The following is a 15,874-nucleotide window of genomic DNA, read 5'->3' as shown; positions in this document are numbered from 1 at the left end:
TTGAATTATTCGGACCTTATTTCCAAAAAAATTATATCTATATGTATATTTTTCATTTTTGTTTTCAATTTTGATTGTGGGAACTCGGGAGGAAATGGGCGAGAGAGTTGTTGGCGGTTACACGTGAAGCTGTTGTGTTAAAGAGAGTGGTGTTCTGTCCTGTTCTTGCGATGAGACGAGCCTTCCCCAGCCAATCATCACCGGTTCATTTCACTTGAGCGCCACGCGCGTAGGGGGAATAGTCTTGTCAAACATGAGTGGTTGACCCCGTTTGAAAAGTCAAAAGTTGTATAGTATTATTTACATTTATATGCGTGTGCAGTTTTCTTTTTTTTCCAATTTTTATCTTTTCAATTATAGGGTCAATGCTCTCCGCGGAAGAAAACCCTGAGATCAAGGGAACATACATCATGGGTGATGTACATTCTTCAATTTTATAAGAGCTAATATGTGACTTTTATTTCTCTTTTTAATCACTTGCTCCCGACTTCTTTTACAACTAGCCCCCTTACCCAAGTATTGCGTAGAGTTATTATTTGTGAGGAAATCACTACGTACTATAGCTTACTTTAAATGGAAAAAATTAGGTGTTAAATATGTTAATAAATTTTTTTATGAAATTTTCCTATTTGAAATAATAATAATAATAATAATTAGATATATAGATTTGGCTTAATTGGCTTAATAATAATTATAGATGTATAGATATAATAACTATATCCCCTAGCAATTATCCAATTTGGTTTAATTAACTTAATAATTCCACGGTGAATGCCCCAACAATTATAGATATGTAGATTTAATAATAACTATATCTCCCTAGCAATTATCCCATTTGACTTAATTGACGTAATGATAATTATATAGATATAAGATGTAATAATAATGATAACAATATGCAAATAATAATTATTTTAGTAGAAGTTATGGAAACATAAGGCATATAAAGAGTCGGTGAATGAGAATGCTCCATTTTGAATTTTTAGACAAATGGCATTCAACGGTGAATGCCCTGACAATTATATATTATATATTGATTCTCATCATTCTCTCTTCTTTTTCTATCCTCACCGCAGTAGTTAGTGTATAATAATTTTTTTTCTTAAATACAGTTTATCTTAAAATTTCAAAATCTATCTAATAGAGTGTTATCTTCTAAATATGAGACAAATTTTACAAAATATCGAACTTAGTGTGGGTGTAATTTTTGAATTGAAACTTCGTCTGATTCCATGCATAGCGTGGGTCACGCTCTTGTGTCTTTATATGCTAGGAAGAAATGACATATGGAAAAGGCCACATATGGAGAAGTAATTTTTATCTTTGATGGTTTAAAGGGTAGGGGAACAGCTACGTCCAGGGACATCTCCTGTTGAAGTTAGTTCGGTGAGGCTGTGAACGTTTACAACTGATGAATTCTTTCTTATGAGGTTGATGAGGGCTAGGTGATTTGTGTGATTGTTGAATTGGGAGGATGGTGCGGGTAGAAGTTGCTGAGGATAATATATCAATTTCAAAATATGAAGTTCCTGCGAACAGATGTTCATTGGATTGATTTTGACACGGGAAATGCAGTATCTGTTTCTTGGGTCACAGGGCATGAAAGTAGCTTGGGTAACAAGTTTTCTGGTTATAAGAATGACTTCCCTGAATTGTTAGGACAGGGGGAGATCTTTCTTGTTCGTTCTTCTTCGCAATTTTTGAAGAGCAGCAGCAACTAGATCGCCTTAGGCAGTGATTCATAAAAGACTTTTTGATTCAATATGCTGAAGAATTGGGATTTAAAAAAAAAAAATCAATTTGTACATAATCCTTATGCAGTTAGATAAAAAGAGGGGGAAGGAAAAAGAGAAAAAAACAGATTCCTACCCTGAAGATCGTACTATTCCATTATGAACATACAAAGGGGAACAGATTAGGAAAATCCTGAAAAGATCCCAACTCCCTTCTCCACAGCACGTAGGGCAGGAACCGTGAGAACTAAAGCTATAGGAAATTCTGGAAAACCACAATTTTCTTTCGAGGAGAAGGGCGATTCCTGGACTGTTGTGTATAGGTATGCCAAGTTCTTTCGTTGTTAAAGGTGTAAATTTCCTGTTTTGGGCATTAATGGAAGGTGGGTTTGTCAAGGTTCGTATCTTTAGAAGGCAAACTAATGCCCAGAGGGCTCATAATATACATATGCGTGTGTGTGTGTGTGTCTATGTGTTGTATATGTTTGATGCGTGGTGAGGAGAGAGTCAAGGAGAGAGCAGCAGCTCAAATACAGAAGAAAAAGGAAATGAAAGATGAAGAAGAGAGGAGAGGGAGGACAGTTAATCTGTATCGTTTACGAAATCGTGCCTGCGAGTACCCAAAAACAAGGAGGGAAAATAATAATAGACCAAAATAAAAAAAAAGGGTTGGAAAAATGAAAAAAAATTTGAAACCATTTATATATTCCAAAAACAGCAGAGAAATTCAAGGGAAGGTGGTGGATGCAGAATTGGAGCCACCAACAATCTCCCCATTTCTCTTTTTATTTAATTTTTTTTTCAAATTCGTCTTTTTTGTTGGGGTCTCCCTCTCCAACCCCAACCCCCTAAAACTTAGGCCCCCTCAATTTGTTGCCAGAATCCCTCCTCCTTGCACAAACCCCAAGTTCTTGGATTTTCTTTTGTCTGCAGAGGTTGCCTTGTCCCATTTCTTGCTTGTTTGTTGGCTTTCTTAATCTTGCATTAATTCTAGGCCTTGATCGTCTCAGCTAGGGTCGCGATATCAATCTGCCGGCTCTATTCTTGCCTTGGTCGATATCAGGTTTGCTTAGGATCATAGGTTTTACTTATTGCTTGCGTCACGGTTTGGTTTTTAGGAAAGGGGGAGGGAAGATATTGGATCATTCCTGGATTTAGGAGTGAAGAAAGTATAGCGAAAGGGGGAGCATTGTGAAAGGGAATAGGAAATAATGTCGAGCTCGAATTCGACCAATTCTTCGAGTTCGAACTCGAATTCGACCAATTCCTCGATGTCGAACTCCACGAGCTTGGATTTCCATAAATTTGCTGCGAACTCCGATAGCGTTCCCTCGCCACCGGGTAATTCGACCCCCTCCACTGACCAGACCCCACCACCGAGCAACAGTACCTCGCCCCCCTCATCTTCACCGCCGAGCTCACCGCCTCCGAGTTCAGCATCTCCTCCTGCAGCAAGTGCTAGTCCGCCGCCGCCCGCCAAGTCTAGTCCCCCTCCATCACCTCCTGCAGAATCGATGCTGCCCTCATCGCCACCACCATCATCACCGCCACCTTCAAATTTGCCACCACCTTCACCACCACCATCACCTTCCGCCTCTCCATCCCAAGCTTCCCCTCCGGCTTCAAGTTCGTCGACATCATCTCCGCCGCCCTCAGGGAAGGGCTCTCCTCCTTCCTCTTCGTCTTCCCCTGCTAGTCCCCCACCCCTTTCACAAGAATTCAAAGCTCCACCGCCTCCTTTAACCCCTCCACCACCTGGCTCCACTGCCAGCTTGAGTAGCAATTCCCCTGCGCCATCTCGGAATGCCACCTCGGGATCTAGAACATCTCCAACCTCGAATCAAACATCACAATCAACTCCCACCTCTTCATCATCTTCCTCAGGCAGCTCTAGCTCTTCAGGAGGATCCAACTCGTCAACGACTGAGAGTACGTCAACAGGAACCGTTGTTGGTGCAGCGGTAGGTGGTGTGTTAGTTATAGCGTTGATTGCTCTGGTGTTCGTGCTTGTACGGAAGAGAAAGAGGAAGGGTGGCAGTTCGAAGACCCAGTATGCGCCACCACCCAACTTTGCTGTGAAAGCAGGTAAACACCATTGCCACGTTCGATACATAACAAATGGATACGTATTCGGAACGAAATCACCATGTAGGCCCATTCTTTATATTTGAGCTATAGATAAAAATATCATGAACTTGAATTTCCGTGGCTTTCTTATTCACCGCGTGCCCCATTAGAACTGACTGCTCTTTGTCCCGTAATTCCATCCCATTCCCTAGCTGTTCTGCCGTTCTTTTCTATTAATGTTTTATCTTAGAACAGCCAACCTAATCATCTCAAATACTTTTGATGTTACCTTTCATTGATTATGCCTTCTCATGTAGATGGAGCTTACTACGGGCAGAACGGACTGAATGTGGGCTTTTCCAGTCAATCGAGTCACTCCTACTATGGTTCACAGGGCCCACACTCGGGGACGTGGAACAGCTATGGGAGTTCCAGGGGGGCACATGGATACCACGGTGGAGGGCTACAAGATCAGTCAGGCATGATAGGAGGCTCAAAGAGTGTTTTTACCTATGAAGAGTTGATGGAGATAACTAGTGGGTTTTCTCGGCAGAACATAATCGGTGAGGGCGGGTTTGGGTGTGTGTACAAGGGCCAGTTACCCAACGGAAGAGTTGTGGCCGTTAAGCAGCTCAAGGCAGGAAGTGGGCAGGGAGAGAGGGAATTTAGGGCAGAGGTTGAGATTATTAGTCGTGTTCATCACCGGCACTTGGTCTCTTTGGTGGGGTATTGCATATCGGAGCAACAAAGGCTGCTTATATATGAATTCGTCCCTAATAAAACCCTCGAGCACCACTTGCATGGTAAGGGAACTCTTACTGGTCACTCCCAATTTTTCACGGTAATAGAAAAATCCTTTTACTTGCTGTTCACCGGGCATATATAATGATGTTGTGAGCTTAAGCAAATTACGTATTATTTTTGCCAGTCTCCATATGAGAAAAATGGAATACTGAAAATATGTTTCTAGTTTTGTGAATAGGGAGTTCATTTCTCGTAAAAATTAATGAATTTCAATGTGATATGATGTCACTGCTGCCAGGTAAAGGAATGCCGGTACTGGAATGGACTAAACGAGTCAAGATCGCCTTAGGATCTGCAAAGGGTCTCGCGTACCTCCATGAGGATTGTACGAGTCTTTCTAAATTGTCCTTTTCCTTTGCTGACCATTTTCCATTTTACTTTCTTTTCTGAATTCTTTACTGTTTGTTCATGATGTGCTCCCATGCAGGTAATCCGAAAATCATTCACAGGGACATTAAATCGGCAAACATTCTATTGGATGATGCCTTTGAAGCACAGGCATGTATACCATTAATATGCCTGAAAAAGGAAAATGCTGTTTTTCCAATTTCAAAGTCCTAAGGCTTATGAATAGCCCCTCCCAATTTACAGGTTGCAGATTTTGGACTCGCCAAACTTAACAATGACTCCAACACTCATGTATCTACTCGGGTCATGGGGACATTTGGGTAGGTATAGATTGTCCAACATAAGCATAAATCTTGGACAATTTCTGAAATACTGGTTCTAACTTAAAAGTATGTAGGTGGTGAAATCTGAATGATTTTATTGGCTGAACCATACTCTTTTATGATTTTCTTCTCATAAAAGAACGCTTCTGGGCTTCCAGGTACCTGGCACCCGAGTATGCATCTAGTGGAAAATTAACAGACAGATCGGATGTGTTCTCGTTTGGAGTCGTACTACTGGAGCTTGTGACAGGCCGTAAACCTGTCGATGCAAGCCAGCCTTTAGGTGATGAGAGTTTAGTTGAATGGGTAAGTTTGACTGCCCTTTTCATTTTCGACATATGTACGTGCGATTTCCTGTTGGCATCCCCAGCTGAACATCAAGAACAGTACTTAAAGAGAGGAATTTTGCAGGCGCGTCCCCTTCTAATTCAAGCCCTTGAAACGGGCGATGTTAGCGAATTAGTCGATCAGCGTCTTGGAAAGAGTTACGTGGAGAGTGAAATGCTCAGAATGATCGAGGCTGCAGCTGCCTGTATTCGCCACTCAGCTCCAAAGAGGCCACGAATGGTCCAGGTACTTTTATGCCGCCGATCAATCAATGGGGCTAGTACACATTCTGATTTGGTACTTTTCCACTTCACTTCTTCGGATTTCAGAAATAAGAGATACGAGATATATCTGCTTGTTTCAGGTGTTAAGGGCATTGGACAGCGATAGTGAGATGTCCGATTTATCCAATGGGGTCAAACTCGGACAGAGTACGGCTTATAACTCAGGCCAATATAGTCAAGACATCATGAGGTTTAGGAGAATGGCACTCGGAGGCGATGATAGCATGGAATACGGCACTAGTGGAGAGTACAGCGGGACGAACCCAACCTCATGGAAGTCACGGGAGAACTCGTTTGATTACACAAGTGGTGAATCCGAAACTCGAGCCATGAACCCTCTTAACTCTGCCAAGAGATTTTAGGACATGAAGCTAAATTAACCGTCTTTTTGTCCAGGTTCTTCCGGAACATTGTTGCCAGCATTGTCGAGGAAGGTCTGAGCTGAAATAAGTGCCTCAGGTTTGTTCAGTATAATTGTATAGGAAAACCACTTTCTTGCTGTCTTAATATTGCGTTTTTTCTTTCCCTTGAATTTATCAGAGGGAAGTTACCGAGGTAGGTTCGTGAAGGATGATCCGAACTTGAGAACGAATGTTCTCTTTTTGTATTTGGGAGGGATTAATGGGAGATATATAATGTATAAGTTACGGAAGAGAGAATTGGAACTGGTGTATCGGCTTTATTTTGACAAGCCTTTGAGAATGACTTATAGATTGAACTTACCAATTGTTATTTGTTATCATATCCAATATCTATTGGCATTTCTGTCTTCTGATTGGTCTCTGCACCTCCATCGAAAACTATCCCAACTTAAGCAGGCCGACAGTGTGGAGGAATAACTTGGCTATCTGTCTTGTTTCCCTGAATTTCTCGTAACACATAATACCGATGCGGATTAAGACATACATGATCAGCTTACAGGTCGAGCAGGATGCTAGAGGGATATTAGAATAGACGAAGGACAATTAAAAAAAAAGAGAGCTAATCCTATGACCATCAGGGAAATGATTCTATATAACAGCAGCTCCTTTCTGAGCTCAAACATCATCAGTGGGATTAGTAGGTCCTCTCCCGTACCCGCCTTCCATGGATGGTTTATAGCCCGATCTAGGAGCCCTCATCTTCCTATCGAATGAGAACTCGATCTCGCTCTCCTTATCGGGAGGGCCCTGCCCCACACGGCTGCTCTGCTTGCCCAGCTTCGGGTTATCGTGGCCCATTTTCTTGTCGAACCCAAACTCGACATCATGATCCTTAGGGGGATGACCATGATTGGCCTTGGACCGGGCCTGCTTGGGCTGCTTTGGCCCGGTGTATGCCTGGGCACGCCGGTTACAAAACCGCCCGAGGCAGCAGGCGATGGCAGAGATGACAACAATGACGGCGAGGACTATGAAGACTGTCCCGAATGAGCCATTCGAGTGGGAGTGGTACGTAGGCTGAGGCTGCCCTGGGATTGTGTTCGGGGACATCATCCCGGGCTGCTGCGGAACATTAGGCTGCTGCAACTGGGAAGACATTGCTCTTTTTTCTCCTTTTGGGATCTGCTGGTGGTGCTGGGGAGATGAATCGGTCAGAGGAGAGGGCTTAGTGACTTATATGTGAGTGATGTTCTTTGAGTGAAGGCAAAGGGAAATTAAGGTGAGGGAGAAGGAAGAACAACATGGTTGCCTGTCTGCTGGGGCAACTGGGCGCATGTGTCTGTGTGAATGCGTATGCTGTATATAATCCTTTTCTCGTTGGCTGAGACCAATCCTGTTCCGACATCAGCTTGAACCCGGTCGGACCAGATGTCTACATTTTCAAATAATTTTTGAATTCAAAGAGAGAGATAAAGAGAAGATTTGTTCTTTCTTTAATAAAGAGATGTTATTAATTCTATACAGGCAAAGATATTCTGATAGGGGTCTTTGCTTTGGATGGAGAGAAAGGGGAGATTTTGGAGCCTTTCAACATCACAGTGGCTCTTAAGAGACAAAGAGCAGCCTTTTACCCCTCAGCTTGGTTCTTTCTGCGATTCAATGTCGGAATGAAAACCTTGCACTTTCATATTGTTAATTTAACGGCGTACACATGAGCTTTTTCACGGCCATGTGTTGGAAATTTTGATACCAATCCTTTAGTTTTTGACCGATAATGATCCCATCGCAGACTGAACTGTTCCGATTCGGTCCTTTTTTAGTTTGAACCAGAAGTAGTTTCAGTCCCATCGATAACAGGCCGTTCCATTCTGCTCTAATTCCTGAGTTTAAATAGAAAAGCGGGTTTGGTCTCTACAGTCATGTGCTAGAGATTTTTGGGCCGTTGGATGAGTCACTTGATCGTGCTTAGTGACGTTTGGAAGTTGGCAGGAGGCTTAGAACTTTAAACTGAAGCACTGGGCGGCAAAGTATATACGGAAGGTTATGCTCGAGTTGCAACCTCGCCTACATTTTCTCGAGATCTCCGGTTTGGCTGATGTCTTTCTCTTGTTTGTTGATCTTCTAATCTCTCGTTGAGTATATCTTGTACCTTGCTTTCTCATTGACAATGAAGTCCTCATTATTTCCAAGCAGACACGATTTATCCATCCATCATCTTCTTAATTATAGTCAAATCTTGTCAATGCTGGTCCTAGTCCAAGTTGTGGGCTGAGATAATTTTTGGGGATCGGTGTAAAGAAACAGTGCGATTCCCAAAGAAGGAGCCATATTGGATTATTATGGGTTTGTGGGGTCATTATGTTTGCTTGGTTGCCTTAATCATACGGGTGCCTTTATTCCTTTCTTTTCCCAAAGGAAAAAAAGAAAATATTCGGAAGCACAAAATTTCCATGTAGTGCTCCGTGTTAGGTTGGCTCTCTCGTCTTTTGATGATTACGCCTCCTTAGATTTTATCTTTTATATCTTATAGTGCCCTTATAGATCATTTCTTCTCATACATTATATATATATTCCGTCTATAGCACACCTTTGGTTAGGCCCGGTCGGCATCGCTTCGTATTCACTGTCACTTTTGAAGAGCCGATCGCAGTTTTCACAAATTAAATTGATCATTTAAACAACGAGTCCTGAAACCTCTTGAAAAACACTTTCATCTAGTAATGTGGTAACCACATGCATAGAATTTGAAAGACTTGATCTGCTGTTCTACGTTTGGCACGTAAGCGAAAGTCGGGTCATATCGTGTGCAGCAGTTCAAGTTGAAGACGAGTGGTTGTGCTGGGCACCTGATCCTGCACCATTTGTTCAATCTATAAATGGGTAAATCTCGTACCTTACTCTGCAGTCTTGATAGTGAACTTGAGCGCCACTGGCAAACTTAGAACAACGTTCGTACAATCTTTGGAAAGCGTAAGTTATGCAATCGCTGCATGCCAGCTTCATAAGCTTCCCGTTGCATGCCCCATGGCCAAAGACAATATTAGTCTTCCAAGGAGATGTCACATAATAATCGTAACCATTGGATGGGGTACCGTCGATCAAGTAACCACGCACATACCATACAGGCCTTTCATACTTCTCATCTCTTTGATCGTTGCAGTATAGTGACCGTACAGTAATATTTGGTTGGCCTGGATAATTACAACTCACGGAATTCAACCCAAAGAATAGCCCGATTGCAATAATCGCGACTTTCCCAAAGGCAGCCATGCGAAGCCTTCTCGTTTAGTCCCTGTCCCTTCTCTAGTTCCAGCCTTCCGTTGAGCGCTCTCAAGTGCTAGATTTCGCCTGCTCCAACCAATATATATGGACTGAGCTATGCCTGCTTAGAAATTTCCGATCATCTTTAAGATCATTTTATTAATTAATGATCGATCTCACTTGTATAAATATCGAGAAATGAGGCTTGTTCCTAATACTCGAATGTTTATGCTTGGCTTTTCTATCAAGTGTCCGGATGAAGTTTGATTGTATTAGGACAACAATTAACTATTGATATTAATAAGCTTAATATAGTTCTTATTAGCATTTTTTTTTGAATTTTTATTAAAATATAAGAATTAAATATTGCGAAAGAAACAATGAATTCATCAACTGAAAACTAAGATATGGACATAAAACTTTTGACCCTAACCACGCATGATATAAATATTAGCTATATCTTTAAGAGTTATTAATAATGTAATTTAATTCGTTATTTTTTATGCGTAAACCGTTGATCATTTTTAATTACATTTCTAAATTGCTCACTATTAAATAACGAGTTGTGATGTAATTGACAAAATGCGTTGTCAAGTGACTGGATTTTATCTGCAGTGTAAGCATTTCTCAGCCAAGGCAAGTTGATGCTACGATTAGGCTCACTCAACATGTTGAGGACACCTTGGGATTTCAAACGGATTTTGTTGCAGCCTTAGTGTCCTTATACAGTTAAATTCAGGCTAGCTCCCCTACAACGTTCTAGCAGAGGGATCACATGTTGCACTCTGCCAAGGTTGACTCAGCTTCGATCACGACGTTCTTTATGATCGATCCAGGCCCCCAAGGGATGGAAGAAAGAGTAAAAGCCAGAGCAGATTCTTCCATTACAACAGTCGATCCAAATGATGAAAGACAACTGCAATCTACATTTTTCATTGTATTAGGTCATGGGCCTCGTTTGTTACCGAAAAAAACTATAGTTTACATTCCTAATTATCTATGTTGATGAAAGACAACCAATAAATATATCCGAGAGCCTAGTGGCCTCTGCCCAAGAACCCAACGAGGACGTTGGGGCTAAAAGGGGGAGTTTGTCATGCCCTCAAATCTCACATCGGTTGTGCAAAGAGGGGATCTTGGATTTATATGTAAGGTGTGATCTCTTGGCTCCAAATCGGGTGAAAATTTAATAAAGGGGTGAGAGATCAACATGCTCAGCAAGTAATCAATACTCTTTTTTTTTTTTTTGCTAACCCGGGGTGTCCAGGCTTCGCCCGACTAATCCCCGGGGCTCCGTGAACCCCGGCGACGCACGGAGCGGGTAATCACGCCAAAGGCGCTCCGGTGGCGCCAAGGGGATTCGAACCCGGATCTCGGAGCAAACTTGGGTGCTCATTAACCACTAGGTCAAATCCCTTGGGGTTGCAAGTAATCAATACTCACCTCTATCGGATCAAGTACCAAAAAAATCTTCATATTTTTCAATATTTTTAAAAAAACAACTCATTCATAAATTCGGTCAAAACGTTTATCTTAAACCATGCAGCAATGAAATTTTCATAGATATATACTTAACATATATTTAGACAATCTCCAATTAATAAATCATTGAAGAATACATATACAACTCATTTGCAAATATCCTCAGAAGTTCAGTGATTCAGAATGATGATTATCAAACTTATATGCTCATTGTCTTGTACTACTGTGATACTTCGTCCTGTCACATAGACCCAAATACCAGATTAGCCGCTGGTAATCGGCCCAGATACCAGTTTAACCTGTTGATAACTGTCCACTATGCCAGTTTAACCTGCTGGCAACGGTCCACAATGCCAATTTATATCCGTCTAGCAACGGCCGATAATAGTATTACAAAACACGATAACGTAGTAGACAGATGAGCCTTGAAAACATAATAAATCAAATATTTCAATTTTCAATAAATTCCATAACTTTCAATAAGTTCATATCACTGTCAAACATTAAGATAATTAAATTCAATAAATTTTAAAATTAAACATCTGCAAAAAATAAATTTAATATCAAGTTAATTACTATCTAGTTTAGTTGATCTAAACTAGATTTAAATAACAAAATAAAATATGAAAAATATTCCTGTCTACACATTCCAAGTCATCGTGAAATAAAAAAACGAAAGTAATAAAGAAAATAAACATTGCTTTATCAAAAATTTATTCTAGCATTTCCTAAATCTTGGTTCCATCTTTATCGGTAGTCTGGACTGTTCCAACGCATTCACACACGAAAAATAGGAGGATCTAGTGAAAAGTTTATAGTATATACATACATATATACATATACACACACACACATATATTATCTTAATTTTGTTTTATAAAAGAAGAAAAAATAATAATAAAATGGCTTTTAAAGGTTAAACTTGGAATTGAAAATGTGGGGAGAAGATGCCTCTCTCTATAACGTTATGATTGGAATTGTGGCACGATCTCGTTGATGGGATAGGAGATGAGACAGGGAGATGGGATAGAGGATTTACATCCTTTCGAAATGTATGTATACAATGTTTAAACTCTATTTGTGGTCATGCCAGTGTTCAAGTCACATATATGTATTTTGGAATCTCGATATAACGCGAACTGCTTTTGGTCATGATGAGTTCGATATGTAATATGTATGGACCGAGTGTTTGGGAGATTGATAAATGCCGTGGCGCCCTAGGTCAAAATTAACACAACCGAGAGGAGAGGCTACCTGGAATAAGGGGATGCCAAGGTGGAGCTGCCTCTATGCTCGGAAGCTGAGAAAGGGCCCGGGAGTATACCGTATTTTGAGATATTAAAATCATGCGTGGATTCAATTGGTTTAGGTATCAATTACCTACGGGCTATTGAACTTAAGGCTTTCATCTTTACCCTTTCTCAGATTTGAGCTTTCTAGAGTGCTAGCTGGAAATGAATATTAGAGCGCGCATTGGACACATGTTTTTCTTATATTTTTTACGTTGGGCTCGAATTGTATTTATAAAATATTTGTAGAAAATGTGTGTTATTGGATTGTTTATGTTTATTATGAAACTGTCTTTGAGGCCTTGCAGCCGATAATGTTAAGGATCCTAGATCCCACATCGAAATATTAAAAACAAATCAATGAGTTTGAGCTTTTGGCTTCAAGCTCGCTTCCATAGAATTCACGTTAATTGCTAGTTGATATATTCGAGCCCCATTTTGTTATTTTATCTCAGCGTTCAGCCGATTTAGGGCGTGTTTGTTTTTTTATAAATTTTTTAACTCAATTCCACTTAACTCCACTTATTTTCAATTCAACAACACAATCATTACTTTTTTTATTTTTTTAATCATTCAATTCAATTTTTAATATTAAATTTTCTCAATTATTCATTATTTTTTCACAATTCAACAACACAGTTATTACTTAATCATTATTTTCTCTCAATTATTCATTATTTTTTCACACTTTTTCTCATAATTCAACAATACAATCATTACAAACCAATTAAAATCAAAACTCAACACAACTCAACTCTAAATTCAAACGCACTCTTAGGATGACATTTGTGCCAGCTGACAAATGAAGCCCTCGGCACATTTCCTTCAAATCAGATGGCTCTACCCCTACAGGAAGCTTCTGCCGTGCAGTGTTTGAGGCAAGACCAAGCACTCGGAGTATTATCTCCAGGAAACTTCAAATGAGAGCTAGGGAAGCCGCCAGGTTCCACAAACAAATTTAGCTCCAACGAGCAGCCTCTGCGGAGCACTCTATACACACTGAAGGGACCGGTCGGTAGCTCCAAGCATCATGCCAGAAATAGACTTCAGGATGAGCCAATCTTGTGTCCGATGAAAAGCCTAACCGTACCTTCCTCCTGTTCCACGAACAGTGGTCAGGAACCTTCAGAGTCCGGCATCCGCAGACCTTTTAATTATCTTTTCACCAAGGCTACCTGGAGCATGATCCAGAGTCTAATAAAATACACCACATGACATCCAAGACCTTTTCCTCCAGAAGTTTAGATTATGGTTGTGGGGTCATTTTATTGGTTGATTTCCTTAAGGTGCCCTTTATTCCTTTCTTTTTGCATAGGGAAGAAAGAAATACTCCGAAGCCCGGAACTTCCAAGTGCGCCATGTTAGGTTGGCTCTCCTGTGTTTTGATAATTACTCCCTTTGATTCCTCTGCATCTTTTATATCTTATAGTGCACTTAATCATAATTTCTTCGTGTAAAGGTTTGTAGGTCCAGTCGAGAGCTTTATATAATTTTTAGTGTTGAAGAGTTGCGGTTTTAACAAAACTGATATAGGTATCAGATTCTTTTTAATAGAATTAGATGGTGATTAGGGTGAAATGACAACCTAAGAAAAGCAGGGGACGGATGAAAGATTATGCGAAACATGTCTTGTTTTGGATGTATAGCCTGAACCCCTCAAACACTTTCATCTGGTAAAAGGTAATTACATAAATAGTATTTGAAAGAATCCAACGTTCAATATATGTTTCGCATATAAGCAAAAGTCTGGTCCACGTATCGCGAGCCAGACCTGATCATTTTGAAGGCAAAAAGATCTTGCTGGGCACCTAATCCCGAAGTTTTATTATTCTATAAATGGAATTTCGTACTTTATTCTCTCAAACACTTTCATCTGGTAAACGGTAATTACATAAATAGTATTTGAAAGAATCCAACGTTCAATATATGTTTCACGTATAAGCAAAAGTCTGGTCCACGTATCGCCAGCCAGACCTGATCATTTGCAAAAATATCTTGCTGGGCACCTAATCCCGAAGTTTTATTATTCTATAAATGGAATTTCGTACTTTATTCTGCAATCTTGATACTGGAGTTGACACCTAGAGCAAAACTTAGAACACTCAAAGAACAATCTTTCAAAAGCAAAAAATAGGCAATTTTTGCAGCCCAATCAATCAAGCTTCCCATTGCAAGCGGCGTAGCCATAGATGAAATCGAGGTTCGAAGAAAATGATATGTAATAATTGTAACCATTGAATGGGGTATTGTCGATTAAACTACTGTTCACGATGCTTATAGCCCTATCATCGTTCTCATCCTTTTGATCATTACATAAAACTTTCAGTAACTTCGTATCTGGTCCGCCTGCATAAGCACAGGTCACGAAATTCAACCCAAAGAATAGCCTGACTGCAATGACTGCAGCTTTCGCAAAAGTAGCCATATTGAAGCACCCTTCTTGTTTGGTAAGTGCCGTCTCTAGTTTCCGGCTTTCGTCGAGCACTCTCAGGTCTTCAATTTCGTTTGCTTATTCATATATATACGATTACGAAGGGGGGATGCTTGCTTAGGAATTTCCAATGATTTGATAAATTTTCTCTAAATTCACTTAATTAGTGATCTCACTTGCATGCTTATGGCTAATTGAGTTCTTTCCTATGTACGATCCCAGTTCTTGAAGGTTTATAATTGGTTTTCCGATTAGATGTCCGGAAAGAGAGTATGATTCTACTTGGTTAAGAATTAATATATCGGATGGTTGATGGTGTGACATCAAAATTTTTGTTATTATTTTTTTTGGTAGTCAATTATTATTATTATTATTTTTATGCTCTAGCAATCATGGTTTGTGCTCGCGATGCCAGTCATGATTTTCTTTCCATCCATAATCCATTTCATTCAATCACTTGGTTTAAGTCAGTCCCGTACATGCGCAGGCTCTGTTGTGATGGAGTTCTAGATAGGAAGTACCCAACAATGCTCTCTCCAGGTCCGATTAGTGAAGCTCTTACGACAATTTTAATGCCTGCATCTGTTACGAGTCATACAATGAACTCAAGGGAGATAAAACTGAACCAAAAGGGATGGAAGGAACAGCAGAAGTGATATCTCAGAGACAATAAGAAAAGGACCACGCAACTTCCTTTGCCAGCTCTCTCCCTTCTATTATCTTTTACTTATATGTCGGAATTTCTGCAGTAAGTACACGGCTGAATATTTCTTTCGTATATATGAAAATTGTAAGAATACGTTGAGAATTTAGATCTATTACCGAAAATTGTAAATAACAGCGGCGAATCATTCGCTGAGTCTGAGAGTGGCACTGAAGCCAGCTAACCAACGAAGCCCCTCGGCAAATTTCCTTCAAATGCAATGGGCTCTGCCCCCACAGGGGAACTTTTGGCCTGCAGTAACTGAACCAAGACCAAGCACTCGGAGTAGTAGTATAATGGCTTCAGCTGTGAATCAGCTGCCACCGAGTTGACCTCAAAAGCAAGTTCAGCTTCAGGGACCATCCTCTTCAAAAGCAAATAAATTGTTTGGAAGCGCAACACACTAAATTCCGCCGTATTAGTTTGTCTGTCCAGTCTTTTGATGATTGTATTTGTATCC

The 15,874-nt window shown here is 40.4% G+C and overlaps 2 protein-coding genes across 3 annotated transcripts; one reads left to right on the top strand and one right to left on the bottom strand.

The window, feature by feature from the left end:
- Positions 1 to 1,741: 1,741 nt before the first annotated feature.
- Positions 1,742 to 6,647, top strand: LOC116199816 (proline-rich receptor-like protein kinase PERK12). Of its 2 annotated transcripts, XM_031530351.1 has the most exons (9): positions 1,745 to 3,818; positions 4,118 to 4,603; positions 4,843 to 4,929; positions 5,032 to 5,102; positions 5,196 to 5,272; positions 5,434 to 5,581; positions 5,687 to 5,848; positions 5,967 to 6,195; positions 6,283 to 6,647. In XM_031530351.1, exons 1-9 carry the CDS (start codon positions 2,945 to 2,947, stop codon positions 6,324 to 6,326), a joined length of 2,178 nt encoding a protein of 725 aa, XP_031386211.1. In that variant the 5' UTR covers positions 1,745 to 2,944; the 3' UTR covers positions 6,327 to 6,647. The 2 variants fall into 2 exon arrangements, with proteins under 2 accessions (XP_031386210.1, XP_031386211.1); XM_031530350.1 differs by having other exon boundaries at positions 1,742 to 3,818; positions 5,967 to 6,647.
- A 65-nt stretch (positions 6,648 to 6,712) lies between these two features.
- LOC116199945 lies at positions 6,713 to 7,698 on the bottom strand. Its single transcript, XM_031530540.1, has one exon. The coding sequence runs from the start codon at positions 7,404 to 7,406 to the stop codon at positions 6,924 to 6,926; it is 483 nt and encodes a 160-aa protein (XP_031386400.1). The 5' UTR covers positions 7,407 to 7,698; the 3' UTR covers positions 6,713 to 6,923.
- Positions 7,699 to 15,874: the final 8,176 nt, after the last annotated feature.

This window comes from Punica granatum, chromosome 3 (assembly GCF_007655135.1).
Source record: "Punica granatum isolate Tunisia-2019 chromosome 3, ASM765513v2, whole genome shotgun sequence".
Taxonomy (NCBI): Eukaryota; Viridiplantae; Streptophyta; class Magnoliopsida; order Myrtales; family Lythraceae; genus Punica; species Punica granatum.
This window is presented reverse-complemented; position numbering and strand designations above follow the sequence as displayed.

Coding starts and splice junctions, on each gene's coding strand:
- LOC116199816 (XM_031530350.1), top strand. CDS start 2,945: ATGTCGAGCTCGAATTCGACCAATTCTTCGAGTTCGAACTCGAATTCG. Junction 4,604..4,842: donor CCTCGAGCACCACTTGCATG/GTAAGGGAACTC, acceptor CACTGCTGCCAG/GTAAAGGAATGCCGGTACTG. Junction 5,849..5,966: donor AGAGGCCACGAATGGTCCAG/GTACTTTTATGC, acceptor TGCTTGTTTCAG/GTGTTAAGGGCATTGGACAG.
- LOC116199945 (XM_031530540.1), bottom strand. CDS start 7,406: ATGTCTTCCCAGTTGCAGCAGCCTAATGTTCCGCAGCAGCCCGGGATG.